This window comes from Dendrobates tinctorius, unplaced genomic scaffold (genome assembly GCF_039654945.1).
Source record: "Dendrobates tinctorius isolate UK_male_01 unplaced genomic scaffold, ASM3965494v1 ptg000075l, whole genome shotgun sequence".
NCBI lineage: Eukaryota > Metazoa > Chordata > Amphibia > Anura > Dendrobatidae > Dendrobates > Dendrobates tinctorius.
The window spans coordinates 50,232,440-50,259,909 of record NW_027361743.1 but is presented as its reverse complement, the minus strand read 5'-3'; the positions used below and the strand labels follow the sequence as shown (position 1 = coordinate 50,259,909).

At 44.7% G+C, this 27,470-nt stretch overlaps 1 protein-coding gene across 1 annotated transcript in view; it reads right to left on the bottom strand.

The window, feature by feature from the left end:
- The window catches only part of FREM2 (FRAS1 related extracellular matrix 2), a 348,626-nt gene that overhangs the window by 74,527 nt on the left and 246,629 nt on the right, over positions 1 to 27,470 (bottom strand). The window contains exons 7-12 of the mRNA XM_073583262.1: positions 19,727 to 19,876; positions 8,650 to 8,859; positions 8,001 to 8,198; positions 6,385 to 6,549; positions 6,113 to 6,295; positions 583 to 713 (exon numbers count right to left, since the gene is read on the bottom strand). Of these exons, the coding sequence (XP_073439363.1) occupies positions 583 to 713; positions 6,113 to 6,295; positions 6,385 to 6,549; positions 8,001 to 8,198; positions 8,650 to 8,859; positions 19,727 to 19,876 (1,037 nt within the window). The remainder of the gene's footprint in view (positions 1 to 582; positions 714 to 6,112; positions 6,296 to 6,384; positions 6,550 to 8,000; positions 8,199 to 8,649; positions 8,860 to 19,726; positions 19,877 to 27,470) is intronic.

Genomic DNA, 27,470 nt, shown 5'->3' with positions numbered 1-27,470 from the left:
GGTGAGAGAATACTGAATAAATGTGGACTTATGAGCATTATCACTGTATAGCTGACCTAAAATGTTCATTGTACTATCAAGATTATACAGTCAAGCTGACATTGATTTTCAAAGTAAGCCCACCAGTATCAGCAGGTCTAAGAGATCAACGGTAGTTAATAATACATGCAGTTTGAATTGTGAAATCTAGTAACCTCATTTTTAAGCTTTACTTACATAAAACACGTACTGAAGAATATGTCTGTAATTAGGCCACATTCACACTTTCAGTACTTGGTGAGTGTTTTTACATCAGTATCTCTAAGCCAAAACCAGGAGGGTGATAAATACAGAAGTGGTGACGGGTCTCTATTACACTTTTCTTCCGATTGTTCCACTCCTGGTTTTGGTTTACAAATACTGATGTAAAATACTGACCAAATACTGAATGTGTGAAAGTGACTAGGAGTGCACACTTTTTTTGGTGGAGTTTAAGCAAATTCCAGCCCTTTACAAGTGAGTCAATGTGAAAATTTCCAGAAATTGTTTTCAAAATTTGTCACGGACTCGACAAATTCAGGACCGCTGACAATAAAACGTTACCTGAATTTCTGCAACCATGTTCTCGTCAGGTTTCAGGTGCACAGTGAAAGCCTCTCTCATTTCCCGAACTCCATCGTAGAGGACTTCAACCTCCACGATGTGCTGCGTTTCGCCTTCTTTAAATTCAATCTCTGGAAAATGTAGAAAAATAGAGAAAGCTTTAATGATGAGTACGAGTGCAGACCTCACGTAAAAGCCACGTCAGGACCGAATCATTTTAGCAACTACAATATCTGCAATATATAGAAAACAGAGAGTGGTTATTAATGGTGCATACTCAGATTGGGACAGGGTTACTAGTGGGGTACCACAGGGTTCTGTATTGGGCCCCCTACTATTTAATATATTTATTAATGATCTAGTGGATGGCTTACACAGTAAAATATCAGTATTTGCAGATGATACAGAACTATGTAAGGTAGTTAGCACAAAGGAGGACAGTTTGCAACTACAGACAGATTTGAGTAAATTGGAGAATTGGGCTGAAAATGGCAAATGAGGATTAACACAGATAAGTGTAAGGTTATGCACATGGGAAGGAGAAACAGATGCTATAATTACTTACTAAATGGGAAACTGCTGGGGAAATCAGACACGGAAAAAGACTTCGGCATCTTAGTCAATAAGAAGCTAAATTGGAGTGCCCAGTGTCAGGCAGCTGCCACCAAAGCAAATAGGGTCATGGGATGCATTAGAAGAGGTCTGGGGACACAAGATGAAAACATAATTCTCCCTCTGTACATGTCACTCGTCAGACCACACTGGGAGTATTGTGTGCAATTTTGGACGCCGGTGCTCAAGAAAGACATTACTGAACTTGAAAGGGTTCAAAGGCGGGCTACTAAAATGATAAATGGAGTTGGTTCACTACAACACCCAGAAAGGTTATCAAAATTAGGTCTATTTACTCTAGAAAAGAGAAGACTTAGGGGAGACCTAATATATATGTACAAGTATATCAGAGGGCAATACAGAGATCTCTCCAATGAACTGTTTGCACCAAGGACTGTGACAAGAACAAGGGGGCATTCTCTTCGTTTGGAGGAAAGACAATTTCTGCACCAGCATAGAAGAGGGTTCTTCACGGTAAGAGCAGTGAGGCTCTGGAATTCTCTTCCTGAGGAAGTGGTGATGGCCAACTCACTGAACGAATTTAAGAAAGGAATGGATGCTTTTCTTGTAAGTAACAGTATAGGAGGTTACGAATAACAGAATATTATAGGTAGATGGTTGACCCAGCTTAGGGGAAGGAATTTTTTTCCCTATGGAGAAAATTGGCTTCTACTCTGTGGGTTTTTTGCCTTCCCCAGGATCAACAATGCAGAACAGCTGCACTAAAAATAGGCTGAACTAGATGGACATAAGGTCTTCCTTTAGCCTTCAAAACTATGTTACTATGTTACCTATTTCTTCCCCCAGTGTATGTCACACATTCCCCTGCTGGAGAGATGCTAACAATCTGCTGACATGTTATCTCATTATATCTAATTGTGGCATCTCCAAATTATGATTACCGTATGGGCGTCAATTATTACTCTCACCGGGATGACAAACGTGGATGCCATATTAATGAAAGACCTGCCTAGTGCTGTTTAAAATTCTGCAATAAAAGCCAAGAAAAATGGTGAAAACGCTCAAAAATGCCATGTGTGAAAGTGCTCCTAGGATCGGATACCATAGGTGTATTTCACGGTCCACAGCGCGATGCCCAGACTGACCCGCCGTCAGTCCGGGCATCACGGCTGTATGTGGACTATGAAATACACTTGTGTGACCCCTAATAGGCTCGGTTCAGATGACCGTTTTTTAAGAAGAGAAAGTATAATGCTTTTAATTTTACAATACATTGTAGTTAAAAAAACAAACCCTTAAAGGGAATCTGTCACCAGAAGAGACTCTATTAACCTGCAGATATGGGGTTAATCTGCAGGTTAATAGCGTTACTAACCTGTTGGCCCCTGCAGGGAGAAAATGAACTTTATTACCCCTGCACCATTCCGGTTTCAGTCATGACACTGTTTCAGTTACCGCTTTGTGTATACAGGGCAACATGTGTAAAAACGCCTTTAATAAACTGCTTTAAAGGAGAGGGACATTTTTTAATTTTTGCACTTTCATCCCACCCCCCCTGCATAACTTTTTTTATTTTTCCATGTACATAGGAATATGAGGATTCATATTTTTCAAGGAAAAATTGTAGTTTTGAATGACACCATTTGCTGCCTGTAACATATAATGTACTGAAAAATGGTGAAAAAACGTTTTTAAAAAATTATGGCATTCTTTCTTTTTTTTTTCTACAGTTCACTTTGATGTAAAAATGACCTGATAATTTTGTTCTATAGACAAATCCGAAATTGTGACACCAAATATCGCTAACTGAGAGTCATAACTTTTTTTTATAAGGTGTTATCCTCCATGCTCGTGTGCTAACCGAGTGACTTTGGCGTGCTCGAATAATATGTTCGAGTCCCTGCACCTCCATGTCTTGCGGCTGCATGTCTCGCGGCTGTTTGACGGCTGCATGTCTCGCGGCTGTTTGACAGCCGCAACACATGCAGGGATTACCTAACAGACAATCCCTGCATGTGTTGCAGCAATCGAACAGCCGCAAGACATGGAGGCATAGGGACTCAAACATATTTTTTGATCACGCCGAGGACCCTCGGTTAGCACACGAGCATGCTCAGATAATACCTTATCTGACCACGCTTGCTCATCACTATTCTCTATGTTTTGGTACAAAATGGGACATGATTTAAAATGTTATATATTCTATCTATAGATTTTAAAAAGTGTCAACTGCAACACTACAACCCCTTTAATTCTACTGTCAAGCATGACAGCTGCAGTAAAAAACCCTTCAGAATGGGAGCAGTCACTCTGGAGTCCATCAGAACTCCGCTCCAGTCGTAGTGATGCTCTCAGGTGCCGGCAGGCTCAGCTCCTGAGCCCGCTCTATGAGGTGAAGTCGCTCTTCCAATACTTGCATCAACATAGTTATATATAAATATTGGAATATCCCACAAAAAGATCCCTTCCATTGAGAACTGATTTCACAAGGTCAACAGATTATGTTTAGACAAGCCCCTACAACAATGGAGTGCTCGCTTGTGACTCAGGTCAGGTCGGACTCTGGTTTTCCATTTACCTTTGTTAAAAAATAAAGAAAGTTCAGAGCTCAGAACACTCTTGGAATATTTTTTTATCTAAAAACATACTAAAATATTATATCTGTTATTACTTTATGACTATTATTGTGATGAATCTGTCATTGTGCGCTCCTCTTCTGTCAATATGGTAACAATTCTTTTTTAGTCCTTCGTAGTTATATTTTCTTCCAGCTAAGCGGCTTTGACATTTAGGCATCCGGAAAAGCTGGATTACACACCTTACACTCTTGCTCAGAAACAGAAATATTAATGAATAAATGTGTTAAAGGGGTTGTCCACCTATGGGGATTTTTTTTTTTTAACTTTAGAGGGAATCCGAATGAAAATGAAAGAGTTACAAATTGCATTAGGCCATCATAACAGGCTGACTGATGGATTCTCAGTTGACTCATTCAGTAGTCAGTAATAATCAGTGTAAGGCAGGCTTCACACGTCCTGATATTTCCAGTACCGGAAAAACTGGTACTGGAGATATCCATGTCCGTGTGGAATACTTGTGGCACACGTGCGGCAACCGTACGACATGCACCGGTGCCTGGGAAGAAGGGATACATTTAGTGCTGTTCCCCAACGCAGAGTGCTGAAGGCCACTCACATCATTCTCCCCTGCTCTGCCGGCGATCAGCGCGAGCAGGGGAGAATGATGACAGTTGTATTCAAGTAATAACAATAACAGCAGGTGGTGGCTGATGGGACTATTACTCCCATCAGTCTACACCTGATACTGCTAATACCAGTGAGAGTAGGCAGCGGTTGATGGATGGGACTATCAATCCCATCAGTCTATACCTGCTGCCGCTTATAACAGTGAGAGTAGGTGGCGGATAACAGGATTATTATTACCATCAGTCTACAACTGCTGCTGCTAATACCCGTGAGAGCAGGCGGCGGCTGATGGGACTATTACTCTTATCAGTCTACACCTGCTACTGCTAATACCAGCGAGAGTAGGCAGCAGTTGTAGGATGGGACTATTAATCTCATCAGTCTATACCTGCTGCCACTTATAACAGTGAGAGTAGGCAGCGGATAATGGGATTATTATTCCCATCAGTCTACAACTGCTGCTGCTAATACCTGTGAGAGCAGGCGGCGGCTGATGGGACTATTACTCTTATCAGTCTACATCTGCTGCCGCTAGTAACAGTGAGAGCAGGAGGCAGCTGATTTCAAAATTATTTTGCATGCTTAGAAGTAAAAAAATAAAAAATGTACCCAAAAGGTGGACAGTCCCTCTAATAACTTATTAGACAGATAGAAGTTTTGGGCTAGTTTACACAAACCAATAAGCTTTAAGTATTGTCTCTGTACTTAGAAGTAGAGATGAGCGAATTTGTTCGGATTTTTGCCCCGAATCTGTCATGCCGAATATAGGTCTTATGATCGGTTCCAAACATATTCAGTTATTTCTACTCCCATTGACTCTAATGACGTTCGGCTGTGTTCGACGAATATTGCAAACACAATATTCGATGCAGATCGATTTTGGAACCGAATCGAACAAATTTGTTCAACTCTACTTAGAAGGTCCTAAATACAGATGCATTATTAAACAGCATTACATAGGGTTTATTGTTTTTTACATCTTGCTTTTTTCTTTATTCTATGATCAGTGTGTTTCCAATCGAGATCTATGTACAGTATATATATACATATATAAATGAAACCTGATTTTTTTACTTTTTTATCATCTGGTTTTTGGAATATATATATATATAATCAGTAAAGCCTAAAAAAGAAGTAATTTTCCTCCATTGGCCTGTGGCTTTTGTAGGCTATATGCACACAGGCTGGATGCAAACGCTGGAGGACGTTTCCCTGAAGCGCCTTTGCCAGCAGTTTTGCCATGGTTATTGTGACAGCGCCACTGTCGGCGGCTTTCACTTTGTACTTTGAAGCCTCATGAACAGTGAACATGTCACTTCTTTTAACTGCTTTTAGGTTGAAACGGTTAAAAGAAGTGAAATATGGCTAAACGTGTGCACAGCACTGTCCTTTTGTCAGTACTGTGCATTATGTACATTTTATGAGGCGATTTTTCAGGCCCACAAGAATGGCGGTGTTTCTGTAAGGTCCACCATGCCCACATAAACCTGTAGTTGGCCCTCACATTAGGAATTATATACCTTTCTTTCAAAAGTAGTAAAAAAAAAAAAAAAAGGTTGGAAAAAGAACACAATGCATATTATCTGAAACAGATCGGCATGGTATCTCCTGCCATCCCAGTATACTGCTGACCCTTTTTGTGTGTTCCCTCATTGCATCATGAAGTCAATGTGTTCGTCATAGACAAATACCAGCGTGTTGCTATGCGGGTGAGGTATTGATCAGAAGTTCATAAATGGAATGGTGTGTACCTTCTGACACAGGGTTATAATCTTCCCCAGAGGTTGCGGAGCCATCCTTTGTGTGCACACGCACAATGGAGACCTTTGATGTGTCTCCCTGACGAATAACTGGAATTTTTACTACCACGATTTGTCCAGGTTCCTTCGGTTCGCTTACACTAAACTTAGTGTCCGCAAACTTTATTATCGCCTCTGAAAAAAATCAAAAAAAGATTTACAAGTCATTTTTATTAGGTGTTAACTCTTGACTATACGTCGATGACTCTTTATTAGTTTCTTACTGTCTGCATCATCTTTTATCTTTACTAAGGTCTCATTGAGATCTCCTATGGAGGCTCCAAAAGGAGATTCACTTCTGGGAGTTCCAAGGACGAGTCGCAGCTCCTCCTCTTCTTCATGGATAGTGTCGTCCATCAGGGTCACGGTGCAAGGACGTTCTGTCTCACCTTAAAAACAAAATGCAGTTCTGTCTTAACTAATACAAAATTTTTTGTCCCTTACTAAAAAGCCAACAGGGTTCCTATATTCTAATAACCAGAGTCACAGGCATTTAGAGGGGTCATACAGAGTTGGGAAAACATGGCTGCTTTCTTATAGGAAAAGTGGTTCACCTGTCTACGGGTTGTGTCTGCGATTGTAGCTAAGCTGAAAGCACCCATGATTTCTAATCCTCTACATCTCATGCATTTATGACTTATCCAGGAGATTTACTATAAATTCATGAATGGTTGCTGAAACCGACAAATATCCCAAGAATGGGATTTGTCTGTCAGTGGAGAGATGGTCACACATGTGAAAGGAGGTTGGGAAGTTTCCCAGAGTAGCAGTAAATATGGCAGCCATTATAGCTCCTTTTATAATTTCAATAAGCTTTCACCAACTCCTGAACGCCAAATCTGACAATGCATCTCAAGATCTTGTGCTGCGGCTACATAACCAGTGACTGTACTGGTCGGAAGGCAAATTTTTCTCAGACCCGACCTTCCATTTCGGGCCTAGATTTCTCCATAGCACCAAGTCCAGGTGTATACTAGGTATAGAAGAGAATGTACTTTAGATGGGGGAACACTTTCTGAAGATGCAGGTCTTTGTCCAGGAGACTTCATTATTAAAACTGCTAGTCTCCAGTTGTTGTCATTGGTGTGAAGTAACACACAACCTTTTTGGGATCTTTTTGAGGGCGGCTGGTAATAGTCCACCTGTACAACCAGGAACGCTGATGTCTAATTGTTGTTCAGCCGAGCAGGGGTTAATTTGTGTTTTGTGACTGAATGTAAAGGCTTTTTATACATATTTTGTACACCAGCCATAAAGAACAGTTTGAACCAGACTTCTGCGGTGCTGTGTCTGATTGTATTTAACCCATTTTGCCGATCACTAATTCTCCATATAACACAAAACTAATTTTTATATATGTGGGGAGCGGGATGTTCTTAAATGTAAAATGTGTATAACTGATGGCTTATTGCCAGGAGAGTCTATCAAGTAATCATTGCTGGGGGATCTACCTCTGGGATCCCCACTTATCCTGGGGATAAAGGGGTTGCAGCCCCTTCACATCATTTTACAATGCTTCTGACCACCCAGCTGTGGAGAGAACTAGGTTGCACTGGGTGGTCTGGAAGGCACAAAGCTATAGCCTAAAGGAGATGAGGGGACTAAATAAGAGATTTTGGGTCTTTCAGTTTCAGGATCGTGGGGGTTCCAGAGGTCAGATGCCATCACCGACACTAATATGCCATCAGGTATGACTCATTTAATTAACCCTTTTATATAGAGATTAGATAAGACTATAACATATAAATAATAAAATCTGGGCAATCTTGACAAAATGAGCATGTTCTTCAATCTAATCATCAACAACACTGGAAAAGTTTCAGAGCTGAGTACAATGTACCTGGAAGGAACGTGATGATTGAACTATCTGTGTTTGGTCGCTCTTCAAAGTCTAACATCACTTGGGCAGAGCCTTGCCGAGTATAACAACGCACTGTGGACTTGTAGCTGACATCCCCGCTTCTGTACACCATGGCTGTGATCTTCCCATCCTTCTCATGACCCATGTATATGGCCTCCCTGAACTGAACCTTCGGCACTGTGGCAAAAAAAACCAAGTTATATCATTATCATACATTACTAATATACTGTATAATGACATCAATTTCCACAGCGCTTTACAGACATAATAATTACTTTCTCCATTAGGGCTCACAATCTACATTAACCACGAGTATGGGAAGAAACCGGAGAACCAGTAGGAAATCCACGCAAACTTGGGGAGAACAATCAAACTCCTTGCAGATGATGTCCTTGGTGGGAGTTAAACCCAGGACCCCAGCGCTGTAAGGTAGCAGTGCTAACCACTGAGCCACCGTGTTGCTTGTATAATGAATATGATCACTGATCAGCTAGGGCAATGGCACTCACCAAATGGTCAAAGTGCTGGTCTGGGGATGAAGGCATTAAAGTAAGAGAGTTACCATCTAAGTAAGAAAGCAGGAAAAACCAATACCAGATACAACATTTTTCAAGATCGGTTCACTTACAGTCAGAGACTGTGTCGTTGATGTATACTGTTGCTTTGCTGGGCTCCCCGAGGACAGCATTCATTGGCATACGCAGCACTAATTCAAACTTCTCTATGCCCTCCAGCACCGGCTGCCCCAAGTCATCCAGAATGACAACATGGAAAGTCTGCATGTTAACGCCAGGAGCAAAATCCAGATTCCTGCTGATACCTACATAGTCAATGCCAGCTGAGAAAAGAAATGCATTTTATTAGTATATTTCCTACAATAAACATGTAAAGAAAAAGCAAGTCGGCACTGCCAATACTACTGCCGATGTGAGACTGTCATGTCCATACTGCTCATGGAGGCTGAACCCCGAGATCTCGGGTGCTAGTTCAGAAATCACAATGTGTGAATCCAATGAGAGTAAAGAATAGCATAGCACTCACCGATCCAGGTGAAAAAGTCCGCTTTATTTAGCAATCCACATTAAAACTTCATGGCCAGGAGGTTGGAGGGAGGAGTGAGCAATGTCTGACGACGGCCGTTTCGTGCTTACTAGCACTTTGACGGGTCAGCCTTTTTCACCTGGATCGGTGAGTGCTATGCTATTCTTTCCTCTCATTGGATATTTCCTACAATAATTCAGTAACTCAGTGCAGAGTACAATGGATGACATTCTCAAACAAATATAGATATAACAGTGCTTTTTTTGCGCCGGTACGCGATGGTACGGCGTACCAGAAATCTGAAGGTGCTTCAGCGGGGGAGCGGCGGCAGGAGCCGGTGGCTGGGAAGTCATACTCACCCCTCCCGTGCCTCCCTGAATGTCCCTGAATCCTCCATTGTCCAGCGCTGACAGCTTCTTCCTGCCTTCAGCGGTCACATGGTACCGCTCATTAAGCTCATGAATATGGACGCCCATGGGCGTGGAAGCATATTCATGAGCTTAACCCCTTCATGACCAAGCCTATTTTGACCTTAATGACCAGGCCATTTTTTGCAATTCTGACCAGTGTCCCTTTATGAGGTAATAACTCAGGAACGCTTCAACGGATCCTAGCGATTCTGAGATTGTTTTTTCGTGACATATTGGGCTTCATGTTAGTGGTAAATTTAGGTTGATAATTTTTGCGTTTACTTGTCAAAAAATCAGAAATTTGGTGAAAATTTTGAAAATTTCGCAATTTTCAAATTTTGAATTTTTATTCTGTTAAACCAGAGAGTTATGTGACACAAAATAGTTACTAAATAACATTTCCCACATGTCTACTTTACATCAGCACAATTTTGGAAACAAAATTTTTTTTGTTAGGAAGTTATAAGGGTTAAAAGTTGACCAGCGATTTCTCATTTTTACAATAAAATTTACAAAACCATTTTTTTTAGGGACCACCTCACATTTGAAGTCACTTTGAGGGGTCTATATGGCAGAAAATACCAAAAAGTGACGCCATTCTAAAAACTGCACCCCTCAAGCTGATCAAAACTACATTCAAGAAGATTATTAACCCTTCAGGTGTTTCACAGGAACTAAAGCAATGTGGAAAGAAAAAATGGACATTTTAATTTTTCCAACAAAAATTTTCTTTTAGCATCAATTTTTTCATTTTTACATGGGAAACAGGATAAAATGGATACTAAAATTTGTTGGGAAATTTCTCCTGAGTACAACGATACCTCATATGTGGTCATAAACCACTGTTTGGGCGCACGGCAGGGCTCAGAAGGGAAGGAGCGCCATTTGACTTTTTGAATGGAAAATATGCTGGAATATTTAGCGGTTGCCATGTCGTGTTTGGAGAGCCCCTGTGTGCATAAACATTGGAGCTCCTCCACAAGTGACCCCATTTTGGAAACTAGACCCCCCAAGGAACTTATCTAGATGCATAGTGATCGCTTTGAACCCCCAGGTACTTCACAAATTGTTCTGTAAAAAAAAAATACTTTTTTTTCACAAAAATTTTCTTTTAGCCTCAGTTTTTTCATTTTCACATGGGCAACAGGATAAAATGGATAGTAAAATTTGTTGGGCAATTTCTCCTGAGTACACCGATACCTCATATGTGGTCATAAACCACTGTTTGGGTGCACGGCAGGGTCCGAAAGGGAAAGAGCACCATTTGACTTTTTGAATGGAAAATTAGCTCCAATCGTTATCGGACACCATGTCGCGTTTGGAGAGCTCCTGTGCACCTAAACATTGGAGCTCCCCCACAAGTGACCCCATTTTGGAAACTAGACCCCATAAGGAACTTATCTAGATGTGTGGTGAGCACTTTGAACCCCCAAGTGCTTCACAAAAGTTTATAACAAAAGTTTATAACACAGAGCAGTGAAAATAAAAAATATTTTTCCTCAAAAAATATTTTTCCTCAAAAATGATTTTTAGCACACTATTTTTAATTTTTACAAGGCTAACACAAATCTTGTTGTCCAGTTTGTCCTGAGTACGTTGGTACCCCATATGTGGGGGGGAACCACTGTTTGGCACACGGCAGGGCTCAGAAGGGAAGGAGCGCCATTTGACTTTTTGAAATGCAAATTACTTCCAATCGATAGCGGACACCATGTCGTGTTTGGAGAGCCCCTGTGTGCTTAAACATTGGAGCTCCCCACAAAGGACCCCATTTTGGAAACTAGACCCCATAAGGAACCCCCAAGTGCTTCACATAACGCAGAGCCGTGAAAATAAAAAAAAAATTTTTTCCCTCAAAAAATTATTTTTTAGTGCGCAATTTTTTATTTTCACAAGGGTACCAGGATAAATTAGACCCCAGAATTTGTTGTCCAGTTTGTCCTGAGTATGTTGGTACCCCACATGTGGGGGGGAACCACTGTATGGGCACAAGTCGGGGCTCGGAAGGGAAGTAGTGACATTTTGAAATGCTGACTTTGATGGAATGGTCTGCGGGCATCATGTTACATTTGCAGAGCCCCTGATGTACCTAAACTGTGGAACCCCCCACAAGTGACCCCATTTTGGAGACTAGACCCCCCAAGGAACTTATCTAGATGAGTGGTGAGCACCTTGAACCCCCAAGCGCTTCACAGAAGTATATAACACAGAGCCATGAAAATAAAAAATATTTTTTTTTCCTCAAAAACAATTAATATTTAGCCAGCAATTTTTTTTCACAGGGGTAGCAGGATAAAGTGGACCCCAAAAGTTGTTGTCCAGCTTGTCCTGAGTACACTGGTACCCCATATGTGGGTGGGGACCACTGTTTGGGTACACGTCGGGGCTCGGGAGGGAAGTAGTGACATTATGAAATGCTGACTTTGATGGAATGGTCTGCGGGCATCATGATACATTTGCAGAGCCCCTGATGTACCTAAACTGTGGAACCCCCCCACAAGTGACCCCATTTTGGAAACTAGACCCCCCAAGGAACTTATCTAGATGTGTGGTGAGCACCTTGATCCCCAAAGTGCTTCACAGAAGTTTATAACGCAGAGCTGTGAAAATAAAAAATATTTTTTTTCCTAAAAAAAATAGGTATTAGACCTACCGGTAATGATGTTTCCAGGAGTCCATCCTGACAGCACCATGGAGGACGTCCTCCTCCTCCTTACAGGGACAGGAAAGCACACGAGAGGTTAAAAGGCCATGCCCACCCCCTTTCCCTCAGTGATTTGACAAGTACCACAAGGTGGATGATACTAGAAACGGTTTAATGAAACGATCAAATTACAGCATATGACATGACATAATACATTGCAGTATAACACAACCGGGAGGGAACTACCTGTGCTGTCAGGATGGACTCCTGGAAACATCATTACCGGTAGGTCTAATACCTATTTTCCAGGACGTCCACCTGACAGCACCATGGAGAGTACCAAAGCACCTCCTCAGGGTGGGATTACCGCCTGGAGAACTTTCCTCCCAAATGCGGTTTGTTGACCAGCTAACACATCTAGTTTGTAGTGTTTGCAGAATGTATAAGACTAGCCCAGGTTGCCGCTCGACAGATCTGATCAACTGACGCCCCCGCCCGCTCGGCCCATGAGGCCGATACCGCCCTCGTAGAGTGGGCTTTTAAGGAATCTGGCGGACTGGCGCCTTCAGCTTGGTAGGCATCTGAGATTACTGTGGTAATCCAACGCACGATGGACGCCTTAGAGGCCTTCTTCCCTTTATTCCTACCTCCAAAGAGGACGAACAGGTTCGGGTCGACACGCCAACTATTGGTGGCCTCTAGGTATTCTATAACTGCGTGCCTCACGTCTAGCGAGTGGAGCCGCCGCTCCTTCTCATTTTGGGGATTATCGCAGAAAGAGGGTAACACTACCTCCTGGTTCAGATTTCTTGTAGAGGCTACCTTCGGGGTAAATGCCGGGTCTAACCTTAGGATTATACGGTCCTCTCTTATCTGGAGGTATGGGTCCTTAGTGGATAGGGCGTGGATCTCCCTTATTCTTTTGGCCGTGGTAATGGCTACTAGGAAGGCCGATTTACGAGTGAGAGCAGGGATGTCTATCTTCTCACTAAGGGCAAAAGTGTCCGAGCAGAGGAACCGAAGTACCAGGCCCAGGTCCCATGGCGGGGTGAGCTGCCTAATCGTGGGGCGCAGGCTCTGTGTGGCTTTTATAAACCTTATCACCCAGGGATGTGCAGCTAACTGGTAATCGAAGAAGGCGCTCAAGGCTGAAACCTGGACTTTTAGAGTGCTGGGCCTGAGGCCTTTATCAAAACCTGCCTGCAGGAACCCTAGTATGTTAGGGAGATCAGGGGTGCCTGCCACGAGCTCGGACCTGCCACCCTCCAGACAGAATCTTTTCCATATTTTCCGATAAATTGCCGACGTCACCGGCTTCCTACTGGCCTGTAGGGTGGATATGACCTGCTCCGACAATCCTTTTGCCTTCAGGATGTCCCTCTCAGGATCCAAGCCGATAGATGGAGTCTTGCTGGGTCCGGGTGGTGGATCGGGCCCTGGTGGATGATGTTCTCCCACAGGGGCAGTTCGACTGGATCTTCTACTGCCATGGCTCCTAGAAGGGGAAACCAGCTTCTCCTCGGCCAGTATGGCACTATCAATATCACTCTTGCGTGGTCCTCGCGTATCTTCCTGAGCACTGCCGGTATGAGGGCCAGTGGTGGGATCGCATAAGAGAGGGATTCTCCCCAAGTCTGACTCAGGGCGTCTACGCCTTCTGGGTGGTCCATCGGATTTAGGGAGTAGAATCTGGGAACCTTCGAGTTCTTCCGGCTTGCGAAGAGATCTATACTGGGGGTCCCCCAGCGCTGACAAAGCTGCTTGAAGATTTCTACGTTCAATTCCCACTCTGTCGGGTGGATCTGTTGTCTGCTCAGGTAGTCTGCCACTTTGTTTTGGGAACCCTCTAGATGTACCGAGGTTACGGATCGGACTGTACGTTCTGCCCACGTGAATATCTTTTCCGCCAGTGCCTGTAGCGGTTGATGTCTGGTTCCTCCCTGGTGTTTCAGGAATGCCACTGTCGTTGTATTGTTGGATAATATGCGGACATGACTACTCTTTAGTACCGACCGGTTTCTCCGCAACGCTTCCCAGACCGCGAAGAGTTCCTTGAAATTGGAGGATCTGGCCTTGATGCTTGCTTGCCACTTCCCCTGGAAGATCTTCCCTTCTATGTGGGCTCCCCATCCCCACGCACTTGCGTCTGTGGTGACTACCACGTATGGAGAGGTTGTCCAATGCACGCCCACCTGAAGGTTCCTGGACTGTGACCACCAGCGAAGGGACTCCTTCACTCGTCCTGAGAGCCTTAGGGGTTTGTCTAGCGACGCCTGACTCCTGTCCCACCTCGCGAGGATTTCTCTTTGTAACAATCGCGAGTGGAATTGGGCCCATCGGACGCACTGGATGCAGGCCGTCATGAGGCCCAGGACCTCCATTGCTTCTCTTATGGAGCATTGACGCTTCAACAGGCCTCTGGTTCTGGCCTGAATGGTCTTCTGCTTCTGCTCGGGTAGCCAGGATATTCTGTCGGCTGAGTCTAGGAGGACTCCCAGGAATACCTTTCTGGTGTCTGGTGTGAGGTCCGACTTCTCCCAGTTGATCACCCAGCCCAGGAACTCCATTACGGTAGTTGTTCGGATCCTGTCTCGGATGAGCGCTTCTTTGGATCTTGCCACCAGTAAGAAGTCATCCAGGTACGGAACAATCACGATACCCTGATCTCTCAGGTAGGCCACCACCTCTACCACCAGTTTCGTAAAGATCCTGGGAGCTGAGGCCAACCCGAATGGAAGACCCTGGAACTGGAAATGGCAGGTCCGGGCTGGTAAGCTGATCGCGAACCTTAGTAGGCTTTGGGATGAGGGATGGATAGGAACCTGATAGTATGCCTTTTTTAGGTCTAGGGTGCACATAACTGCATCCCTGTCTATTAGGGGAATTGCGGATCGGATTGATTCCATCCGGAACCTCCTGTATCCGACCCAAGTATTTAGTGGCTTCAGGTTTATGATGGTGCGGGCCTCGCCGGATTTCTTTGTGATTGCAAACAGGGAAGAGTAGTGCCCTCTCCCTGTTTCTGACGGTGAAACTGGTATTATGACCCCTGAATCTAACATGTCCTGAAGATCCGACCACATTGCGGAGTCCTCCCGGACGACGGTGGGGGCAATATATCTGTCGGGGGGAGGAGAATAGAGCTCTATCCTGTAGCCTTCCCTGATGGTTCTGAGGACCCACTGATTGCTGGTGACTCGGGACCAGTTTGATGCAAAGTGGCAAAGTCTCCCCCCAATGCCTATGGCGTCATTGTCTCCTCGATCTAGATGTTGATGCAAATGGGGGACCTCTGTTCCTCCCACTTTGGCTGAAGGAGCCTTTGTAGGAGCTTCTATTAGACCTCGCCCGACCCCTAAACTCCGTCTGTCCTCCGAAGAAGGAGCCTCTCCGAAAGGACTGGGGCCGACCGGGTTTTCCTTCCGGGAATCCCTTATTCTTATCGGACACTAGCTCAAGGATATTATCAAGGGCTGGACCAAACACCCTCAGGCCCGAGAAAGGGATGGCACATAGCTTTGCCTTAGAAGGGTTATCCCCCGACCAGGATCTAAGCCAGACTGCTCTCCGAGCCGCATTAGAGAGGGAGCTGTTTCTGGCCGCAAACCTTACTGATTCCGCCGACGTATCCGACAGGAACGCCGTGGCTGATTTCAAGAGAGGAAGAGATGCTAGCATCTCTGACCTCGGGGTCTTGTTGGTTAGGTGTTCCTCCAACTGCCCCAACCACAAGAACATAGATCTGGCCACCGAGGTGGCTGCTATGTTGGCTCTAATCAGGGCCGCCGACGTCTCCCATGCTCTTTTTAACAAGACGTCCGCCTTTCTATCCATCGGGTCTCGAAGACCTGATGAGTCCTCGGATGGGATAGCCGTCTTTTTAGTAACCTTGGCGACTGGGACGTCTATTTTAGGGACTTCTTCCCACGCCCGAGTTTCCTCGGGATCGAAGGGCAGTCTATTTTTAAAGTCTCGGGAGAGTGTCAACCGACGCTCTGCTTCCTTCCACTCCTCCTGGATCATTGCTTTGATGTGTTCGCTTACAGGGAACACCACCTGTTTGCGGGACACCAGTCCTCCAAACATTAAGTCCTGTCTGGACTGTGGCTTAGGGACTTCTTCCATCTGCATGGTATTTCTGACCGCGTGTATCAGCTCGTCTGTATCCTCCAGTCTGAATAGGTACTTCCTGCTCTGATCCTGTCTATCCCCCAGGATCTCGCCTTCTTCCTCCTGGTCTGAGTCCCGGAAATCGGATTCCTCGCTAGGGCTCGCTTCTGATACTGGGTCTGGTTCCCACCTTGGACGCTTGCGACTTGGCCCAGGGCTGGGGGACTGACGCCGGGCTGTAGAGGCCTGAATCTCTTCCCTTATCAGCGACCTCATTTCGGAAAGGAGAGATGGCTGTTCCTCGCCTATGACCCTGGAGGTACAGGGACCGCATAGGGTCTTGCTATAGGTGTCTGGCAGCTATGCTCTGCACACCGGACATCTGACCGATTTGGGGGTGGCTTTTGCCGGGTCCTTCCCCGAGGGGGACTCTGCCGGGATTCCCTTTTCCTAATAACATAAGGGGCACCTATTCAGATCTGGGCTGTGGGGATGGGTGGGGAGGGTGGTCTGCGCTATGCACACTTACCCCTCCACCCGACTCTGGAGAGCGCTGTGGACCAGGAGCGCGCGCGCCCTGGATCTGAAACCGGCGTCTGACGTCACCGGATGTGACGCTGGTAAGCCGCGCCTCCATTTCTGGGCTTCTGCGCGCGACTGCGCTCGGTTCCCCGGTGCCGCCGCCCGCAGGGAACCGCCCCCCTGCTATGGCGTTCCGCTGGCTCCCAGCTCGCCAGCCGTCGGCGCCGACCTGCGGGTACTCGGCCCGCCGCGGGGCCCGGCCCGTCTGGCCTGGCAGCCCCGATTGCCTCTTCTGTCGATGCCCGCTCGGCCAGCCGCCTGCGGGGAACCGACCCGTCCTGGAGCCGAGAGCCTCCCACCGGGAGGAGCGGCTCCCTCCAGGAGCGTCGTCCTGCTCCTGGCCTTTGGAGCCGAGGGACTCCCCATCGGGGAGTTTCGGCCCCGGGACCTCTTGACAGGGGAAGGATTGGACTGGCCGCACGATCCCCTGAGCCCCTCCGGTAAGCTCTTGTGTGTCCCTCCGTGCAGGGACAGGAAAAACACTGAGGGAAAGGGGGTGGGCATGGCCTTTTAACCTCTCGTGTGCTTTCCTGTCCCTGTAAGGAGGAGGAGGACGTCCTCCATGGTGCTGTCAGGTGGACGTCCTGGAAAATGATTTTTAGCCAGCAACTTTTTTTTTTCACAAGGCTAGCAGGATAAATTGGACCCCAAAAGTTGTTGTACAGTTTGTCCTGAGTACACTGGTGCCCCATATATGGGGGGGAACTATTGTTTGGGCACACGTAACGGCTCGGAATGGAAGTAGTGGCGTTTTGAAATGCAGACTTTGATGGAATGGTCTGCGGTCGTCGTTACATTTGCAGAGCCCTTGATGTGCCTAAACAATAGAAACCCCCCACAAGTGACTCTGTTTTGGAAACTAGACCTCCCAAGGAACTTATCTAGATGCCTGGTGAGCACTTTGGACCCCCAAGTGCTTCACAAAAGTTTATAACGCAGAGACGTGAAAATAAGAAAAAAAAATTTTTCCACAAAAATATTTTTTTAGCCCCCAATTTTTTATTTTCCCAAGGGTAGCAGGAGAAATTAGACCCCCAAAGTTGTTGTGCAATTTTTCCTGAGTACGCTGTTAACCCATATGTTGGGGTAACCCACTGTTTGGGCCCACGTCGGGGCTTGGAAGGGAGGAAGCACCGTTTAACTTTTTGAACGCAAAATTGGCTGGAATCAATGGTTGCACCATGTCGCGTTTGGAGACCCCCTGATGTGCCTAAACAGTGGAAACCCCTCAATTCTAACTCCAGCCTTAACCCCAACACACCCCTAACCACAGCCCTAACCCCAACACATCTCTAACCCTAATCCCAACCCCAACATACCCCTAACCCTAATCCCAACCCTAACCATAACCCTAACCACAAGCCTAACCCTAATTCTAACCCTAACCCTCTTTCCAACCCTAACCCTCTTTCCAACCCTAACCCTAACCCTTATGGAAAAATAAAAATAAAAATATTTTCTTTATTTTATTAGTTGATCCTGCCTATGGGGGTGATAAACGGGGGGTTTATTTACTTTTCATTCTATTTTGATCACTGTGAGAGTTTATCACAGTGATCAAAATGAATGAATGGGAATTGCAGCCGGCGGGCGCACTGCGCATGCGCCCGCCATTTTCCAATATGGCGGCGCCCATGGTCCATGACCGCGGGACATAACGGCACTCGGTGAGTACCGGGGGGTGGGGGGGGCGATCGGAGGCCGGGGGGGAGCAGAGGGAAGGCGGGGGGGATGATGACAGCGGCGGCGCATCCCCACTGTCATTCAGTGGCGGGGGGCAGATCGCCCCCGTTAACGGGTGGGGGGTCAGATTGCTATTACCAGCCATGTCCGATGCTACAGCAGCGTCGGACATAGCTGGATTGTAATATTTCATCAATTTCATTTCAATATTTTAACAGCCAATCAGAGCGATCGTAGTCACGTGGGAGCGAAGCCACGCCCCCTGTGGGGAAGCACAAAGCCCCCTGTATCTGCAGGTCGGGTGACCTTTCAGTGACCTAGGTCACCCGACCTGCAGGGGGGCTTTAAAGTCATGACGCCACATAGGCGTCACTGGTCAGATTTGTACCAGGTTTCATGACGCCTATGTGGCGTCATTGGTCATGAAGGGGTTAATGACCGGTACCATGTGACCGCTGAAAGCAGGAAGAAGCTGTCAGCGCTGGACAACGGAGGATTCAGGGACGTTCAGCGACGGCACAGCAGGTTGAGTATGAAGGAGGAGGACGGGGGCTGCACAGAGGAGGACGGGGGCTGCACAGAGGAGGTTGGGGGCTGCACAGAGGAGGTTGGGGGCTGCACAGAGGAGGTCGGGGGCTGCACAGAGGAGGTCGGGGGCTGCACAGAGGAGGACGGGGGCTGCACAGAGGAGGTCAAGGGCAAATATTGTGTACCGGCAAATATTTTTTTTTACAAAAGAAGCCCTGGATATACAGTACATACAAAACAAGTATGCTTGATTCATAGTAAAAAATATATCTTAAAAAAATTCCAACATATATTATATATCTGTCATTTTGCTTATAGTCCAAAAATAACATAAATGTATCGACTAAATACCCTGTATTTGTTATCATCTTTTTATCAGCACTTGCTGACTACTGGTATATGTTTTACTGCAGGATATTTCTGCACAATTGTCATTCTGTGCTCTGTTTGTGTTTGAGTCTGTGGGTGGTATGAACAGTGTCCTACCGACTTGTTCATATGTGTGCATATCACATGTGTTTTTAATCCAAAAATAACATACTGATTGATTTATAATATATCTTTATCAATCGATATAGTGCCAACATATTCTGTGGCACTATACTACAAACATTTTCACATCTGCCCCTCTTCAAAACGCAGCCCACCATGTCATTTTTCTACATTAATCATGCATTAATCATACCTATTGCTTTCTTTGGACTTACCTATTGCTGACACTGGCTCTGTTTTTTGTGACCGCACCGTGACGGTAGCAGTTTTTGATAGATCGGTTCCAGTCCTCCATACACGTACTTCGATGTATCCCGCACTTTCATCCACATACAATTCAACATCTCCAAAGTAGAAAGCAGGTTCTGGAAAAGTAGAAGAATAGATAAGCACAACATAATAAGACATAATATGATTGTAATATAGGAACTACTTCACAGCGAAATTATGAAAGCAGAAAATAAGTGTAAATAGTAATTTATAGAAACCTTCATACTGTGCCAGGTAATGCGGTCATCCTACAAGATACAGAGCAATCACTTTAGAGAGACAACAACCCCCTTTTATACTTAAAGCTTTCAGATAATCAGCTAATTGCTGTGGATCCGGCTTCAGAAGGCCCAGGTTTTGCTCATATAGGGTGGTCCACTGTTATGAATGAGTCACCGTAGGAGGCAAAAACAGAAATACTAGCTAAGTCCAGAAAACCAGAGAAGTTGGCAGCTATCAGATTGCAGACCCCTGAACCTAACAACAACAACTAGCAGTAGCCGTGGGGGGTTCCTACGGTGCCCTAGACCCCTCAATCACAGCCGGAGAACTAAATAGCCTAAAGACAGAAAGGGAAATCTAAACTGCCCCAGAGCAGACCCCAAAGCAATAGGCAGCCCCCAACATATAATGACGGTGAAGCAAGATGAAAAAACACTCACACAGATAGAAAGATAGGCTGAGCAAATGATGGGGCCCAAGCTAACTATATAGGACAGGATAGAAAAGCTGCTGTCGGCAATCCGCCAAAACCCTCTCAAAAACAAGAGCCAACAGACTGATAGGGAAAAAAGCTAGGCTTCAAAAAGACTATATCAGTACTCAGGTATATTCTGAAGACAGAGCAAAAAGGAATTCAGCTCACCCAGCAGGGAAAGGCAGAAATCAGAAAAACAAGGCAAAACCAAACCAAAATACAAATGCAAAAAGCAGAGCAGAAAAACTTAGCTTTTGAGGAGCAGGAATCAGACTGGTCTCCGAGAATTCCCCAGAGAACTCACCCGCAAGGCAGAAGGGCGTCGGCTGCCTTATATCCAGTCAGTCAGTAACTCCAGTCACCCAGTCATCATCATTCTGCTCAGGTGCTTTGTAATCAGCCTCACTACCTTCCTTCACCAGAAGAGGGAGTTCATCAGACCTCAATGGTGAAGGGGAAAATGAACTCACAACAGTCCACCTTCTTTGACGTATATATGCCCGAATTCAGTGTGTCTTGTAATGTGCTTCTAACATTCCACAAAGTCCAAAATCTAACTGAGTGATCTGCAAGTTTCACTTATTTTTAATGCATACTGTTTTCTTGATTGTCACAGTGGCCAGTCCCGACTAGTGATTATGTTATGACTTCCTTCTTGCAAGGCTTAAAAGTCTCCTCACATTGGCATGCCAGGCCTGGCATGTCACTCTCCACAAGGAGAACCGTTACCCCTTGGATCCCGGTCAGAAGCCTCTCACTTAGCAAAACCCTATTTCAAACGTTGCACTGATGAGGGGTAACACCCCAAAACACCGTGTCTGCAAATTGAGTGGTAATGTGGTAAGGCTCGTTAAAAGGGTCAATAATTAGAATTGTTTCTTCCAATAGGTGACACTAGAGTTCTAGTCCTCTCTGAAGAGGCAATTTGCATATTTGCCTTCCTTCTTCACATGTGTTTAAAGGAGTTTTCCAGTGGATGACGAATACTGTATTTTTAAAACGGCCCAGAGTGATGAAAAAAAGTAATACTCACCCTCAAAGATTCCCTGCAACTCTACTGTAGTTGAGAAGCTTACCTATGTCCCACTAATCTCTTAATTCTGGTCTTGTTTAAACCAAGAAATAATCTCTTAGCCAATTACTGGCCACAGTAGTAACAAGATGTCGTTTATTGCGATATCCAATGAGTTGAAATGGGACCAGAAGTACAGAGCAGTGGGGACTGGATAAGCAATGGAAAGGGAGCTAGGAGAGGTCGGTGAGGCTGAGCTTTACGCTTTATATATTTTTTTAACAATCTGAGACCTTCCAAAGGGAATCTGTCACCTCGTTTTCAGCTATTAAACTGGTCCCTGTGTCCTGTTAGTGAAGCAATGTGCATCATTAATATGTTTTTGTCAAAGAAAAGCTCCAAGTATTAGGTTTTAAAAAACACTTTACATCATTAGAGGATTCCCTCACATACCTTTTCTTTCAGTTATAGGAGTGGTGACTTTACCTTTTCAGATTGCACCTATATGTACACTGTGATATAATGTTCATTGCGGTGTTGTGATTGCCGCTCTTTGCCGGTGGCTCTCCGCCTTGGCTAATAGAAGGGTTAGGATGACGATGGTCTCAATGCACCATTATGAAAAAAGGAAAGTGCTTGGAGAAAATTCACACTAGCGGCACAGAAATGCTTTGAAGATTTAAGCAGAAAGATTCACTGATTTTTGCACTTTCTATCTTTCTTTTATTCCGGCTTTATCGACATTCATTTGTTCCTTTGTGCCAACTCTGTGGAGTATGTATATACAACTAGGAGGGCAGGATCGCAATACACTCAAGAAACTGAGGAGTCAGGAAACCTTGTAAATTCCTGAAATGATTTACACAACTTCAATGTCAAAATGGAAATGTAGCCACCGGGGTGTGGTAGTTACAGAATTTATATCACCAATGGACTGATAAAAAGGAGGTTTCTTTGCCTTAGTTAAAAGGGGTTGACCTGGACTTACATACTGATAACATATACTTGTGCTAGATCAATAATATCAGATTGGTGGGGTTCCGACACCAGGCAACCCCTCTGCGGCTGAATGTACACAATGCACAGATACAGAAGAGTATGACTCCATACACTGTGTAATGGCCTCTCTTAGGTACTGTATTGAAATTAATGGGTGCCGGTTGGAGATGGGAGAAGCAATTCACAAGGCCCAGATGAAGCAGCCGCAGTCATTTGGATGGGACCCCAGTGAGTCACCTCTTACCTGATTGCACCTGTGGCTCCTCTTTTGACTAGCCTGGCTGGTAAGATGGTGTGTGTGCATCAAGCTGTGACGCAATAATGACATCATAACACCCCAGCTATTCAAAAAATGAGGCATGGGTGCCATAAGGAAAGAGGCAATTTGCAGGGGTCCCAACCCATACAGAATAATGACCCTGACTTCCTGACTGGGGTACTACAAATCGATGCTCATATCTCTAGTGCCAGTTACCTAATTCTCTCGGGTCTGATATTCATGACCTATCCCATGGATAGCTCATCTATACAAAACTACTGCACAACCCCTTTAATGATGTAATGAATTAAAATACATACAGAAAGTATATTAAAGGGTAAAGTGCCAACTCTTTTGGATCTATTATTTGAAGATGACGCAGTTATGATTTTAGCCTCATGTTTTCAAGCTTTTCTGAATTAATTGAACATTGAGAAGTCCCTAGAGTTAATTTCTACATTAAAATGCTATTTGATACACTGCACGCCACGAGCGAAAGGTAATTTATACTTACATGTGACAAGAAACATTTGCATGGGCAGGATTAGCCAGCTGTTTTAATAGCGTGTGTGATGTTACATTTCCTCATGTCGCATATATTACAAATATCCTAATGACTGGAAGAAGAACGTTGGAAACAACGGAACGCCTTTCTATGTTAGGAACGGCGGAACGCACTAAATAAAAATATAAATAAAGTGCGTTCGCCGCTCGGGTCCACCGTGCAGTAGGTGAAATAACCAATGCTAAGTGATGGCAGGAGCAATATGGCGGAATTGCACACAGGGTTAAACTCCACCCAGGTGCGCAGAGCAATCTCAGTTAAACTCACGGAGATGCCAAAAGTACAAACACAAATAACTGAGCCTGTTGTAGTCACAGTACTCAGTAAAAAAACGCACACACGGTATAAGGTCACAGGAGTAGCCCAAGATGGCGGCACTACATCCGTCTAGACCTACCGTGTGCGTGGCGTTGCAACTGCGAACGCAAAGGAGGCTGCTACTACAGTGCGGCGTAGACACTGCCGCCAAACGACAAAGGCAAGGCGCAAGCGCAATGTCGGACACTAGCAGCGGTGCAAGTTGAAGCAGAGGAGCGCTGGCGCTGAAACTAACTCAGTCCCTATCCACATGCGCAATATCAGAGGGAAGGGGTTTCAAATGAGTGAGTCACCAGAATCATGCATCCGTCCTCATACACACAGCAGCAAGTATGACTATACTAGCGCATGGAGGAACAGCCATGCACGCCTTTTATAGCAGTCGGGACCTTCTGCACGCCTCCAGATCTCTGAGATGGACCAATGAGAACTGGAGCGGGACCTGAGCACATGACTCCCGATCTCCAATGGGAGATCGTCCCATGAGCATGCCCAGTAAGAGGACAGAAGGACTTAGCCTCAGGAGAGATTTGCTACAAGGCAATCTCCTCTGCAATCTCCTCTGCAGTGGAAAAATAGGAGGAGAGTGCAGAATGTAAGGATCTGGATCCCTGCTGAGTAAATGCAGGAATCCGACTCCTAACATTTCTGTAACTATGGAGCTGCAAGAACGTGCTGTCATCCAAGATGTCTCCCAATTCCATATTATTACACTTTCTACTTTTCCAAAGAAACAAGACAGAAGAAGAATCAAAGCTTTTGAAATGTGGTACTGGAGAAGGATGTTATCAATACCAAGGATGGCAAGAAGAACAAACAATTTTGGAACAAATCAAGCCAGACATGTGCTCAACGCAAGGATCACCAAGCTACTGTTTGCCTACTTTAGACACATCATACAAAGAAAGCAATCACTGGAGAAGGACATTATGGTTGGAAGAATAGAAGGAACAAGGCAAAGGGGAAGAGAAGCAACCCGATGGCTTGATACCATCAAGATAATGGTAGAGAAGACCCTGGTGGACCTATCTAGGCTTACACAAGATCGATCTTCCTACAGATTGTTCATCCATCAAGTCACCATCATGACTCGAAATCGAGCTGAATGCCATTAAAATAAAAACTTTTCCAATTTATAGTATTAGACAAAGGGAACCTAACAAATTCACAAGGTAACTGACCCCTTGAAGAATTAGGCTGCAGCAATTCTGAAGTTCAGAAGTTCATCCAGGTGTAAGCGCCTCCAGATGTTAGCAGCCACTACAGGAGAAATGTGAAATTGCATGCCGATCTTACTAGCTCTCCATTGTGGCTTATAAAGGGGGATGTCCCGAGAGGGAAACCTATTCTCTGATGCAGACATACATACAAACACTATTCAACAGTAAACATCGTTGGGATCACCTCATTGTATGGAATCAATCTCTGGTAGATGGCTTATGATTTTTTCTCAAAAATGTTAACTGAGTATCTCACGTTTTTATATGTGTAGCAATAGTGCAATTGATGTATTCACTAATTGCAGCGTGCTCTTGCATAGCGCTTGCATATATATCTGTATATTGACCATGGTATACGTGCACATGCATAGTGATTTAATACTGTAGGTGCAAAAGTTTGACTGTATACTTTCTGCATTGTTTCATCCACCCATGTTTCCCAGGTTTTAATTAGTGCTAGGCCTGGATCCTGCACATAAACTTAAAGGGAACCTGGTTAATAGCATTTTTTTCTGGTGACAGGTTCCATCTAATACAATAGGAGTGCTGGTCTTCTCTCCTATATACAGCATATAAGAAAAAAATCTAAAATTTTCCCAAATGATTTTGGTTGCGTGATGTGCCTAAAGGTCTGTTTACACTGCACGATAAATAGTGAACAAAAGTTTCTAGAAATGCTTGTTTCATGATAATCATGCAGTCTAAACAGGCTGCCACTCGCCCAATGAATGAGTGAAATGCTTGTTCGTCAGGTGAAATCATCTTTTGGTTTGCACAAAAGATCATCGTTCTCAATAACGCGTCGTCTTGTGTAAACAGCACCGATCCTGCCAAGAACAATGACAACGTATGAGCACTGAATGATCTATTCCTTATCATTCATTGCGCATATGAAAGGCAGTCTGTTTGTGTAAACGGGCTTACTACTGATCAGCAAACAAGTAGCTGATCTGCAGTCATTTAGTGCTGCCAATTGTCAGATGTAAAAGCACCTTAAAGCCCCCCATACACATTAGATGTCTGGTGGATGAATGATGCTTCGGCCGAGGGCTCGTGTGTTCTCTATGAGAAAGCCGCCTCAGATACCTCTGCTAGCGGCTTATCTCAGGGAGATCAAAGTGATTTGCAATCTAAAATCGGACATGCCCGATCTACATCTCCTCTGACAATCAGTTGGCTGTTGCCCTCATACACATTAGAGTGTTGGCTGTACTTGTCAATATCGGTGGGTGCGGCTGACATTGGTGTAACGTGTATGGGGTTGAACACTTGATGTCGTTAGACATATAACACTAGCCTAAATTTATGCTATTGAAAGGGTTGTCCACTACTTGGACAATCCTTTCTGAATCCTTGTGTTTCCCCCCAGTAACATAATAACACATATTCAACTTCGGTGTGGGAACTGTTCTCCCAGGGCTTGCATGACTTTTTTTGTCACCCAATCCCTGCAGCCAATCAGTGCTGGCTTAACTCTCTTCCTTCGGACGTACAAATCAAGACATCCATAGGAAGTGAGACCAGCGGCTGCCCTCTCTGGACATTAGTTATGTCCGTAGAGGAGAGTGAAGCCACTGCAGATTAGCCAAAGGGATCACATGACATAATGTCATGCAAGCCCTGAGAGAGCAGTGACCACACCTCTGGATCAGCGCCTGCACAGGACTTCAGTATTGGTGTTATTATTTTACTGGCAGGGAAACAGGGATCGAGAAGGGATTGTCCGAGTAGTGGGCAACCCCTTTAATCATAATTACATTATCATATTCCTCATTCCATTTCCTACTGCTCCTCTGAAGAATATTGTCAAATTAAAAAAGGCTGTAACCTCCGGAGTCAAACAAGTGTTCTATCAACATTGTCTAAATCGGCTTATCTAGAGTGTTTGCTCAGACTGTAACCTTTACTTCCATTTCAGAGCTAATTTCCTGAAAGCAGATTTAGTAGAGGGCAATGTACGGGCCACGATTAGTATAGAATGGCATGGGTCACAAAGGCAACGAGCTGCAATGAATGTGGCTTTACATGCTGCACATCTTTTATCTAGTAAGCTGTCTGCAAGAAACAAGTTCAAATATTAATGACCTTTCTTTAGAAACAAAGCTCTATAAGTATGTAAAGTAGATTTACCCAAGAAGAGGAAAAGGAAAGACAGGCTTAAAGAAGAACCAATTAGTAAATTGAGAATGCCTTCGCTTTGTGAGGACTGTGCTAAAAAAGCTAAATCTGCTCTTTGTTTGCTCATATCCTGCTCTTATTACTTTTGCAGTTACCGCTCCGGTCCTGTACCGCACATAATCATAAAACAAACCTTTGCTTTCCTAAAGGTCACGGTTTGTTATGGGGATAAAGCATCGGAAGCTTGGATATAATTAGTATTAAATCTGCGCTGTTGTACATTTGTATATATAGGTATTTTCCCACATTGCTTCTACATTGATGTTGCTTCATTGATGAACGGACCTAGTCTAATTTGGCCCGATTATTGCATTTACGACTTTGTTTTGTCTAGTTGTTGACGTTTTTTGGCCTGTTTTTCATTTGCGCCTTATTCTTCTGTTCATTTGCTTATTTTTATAAATTTATTTTATATGTACTCACTTGTTTTATTTTCACATT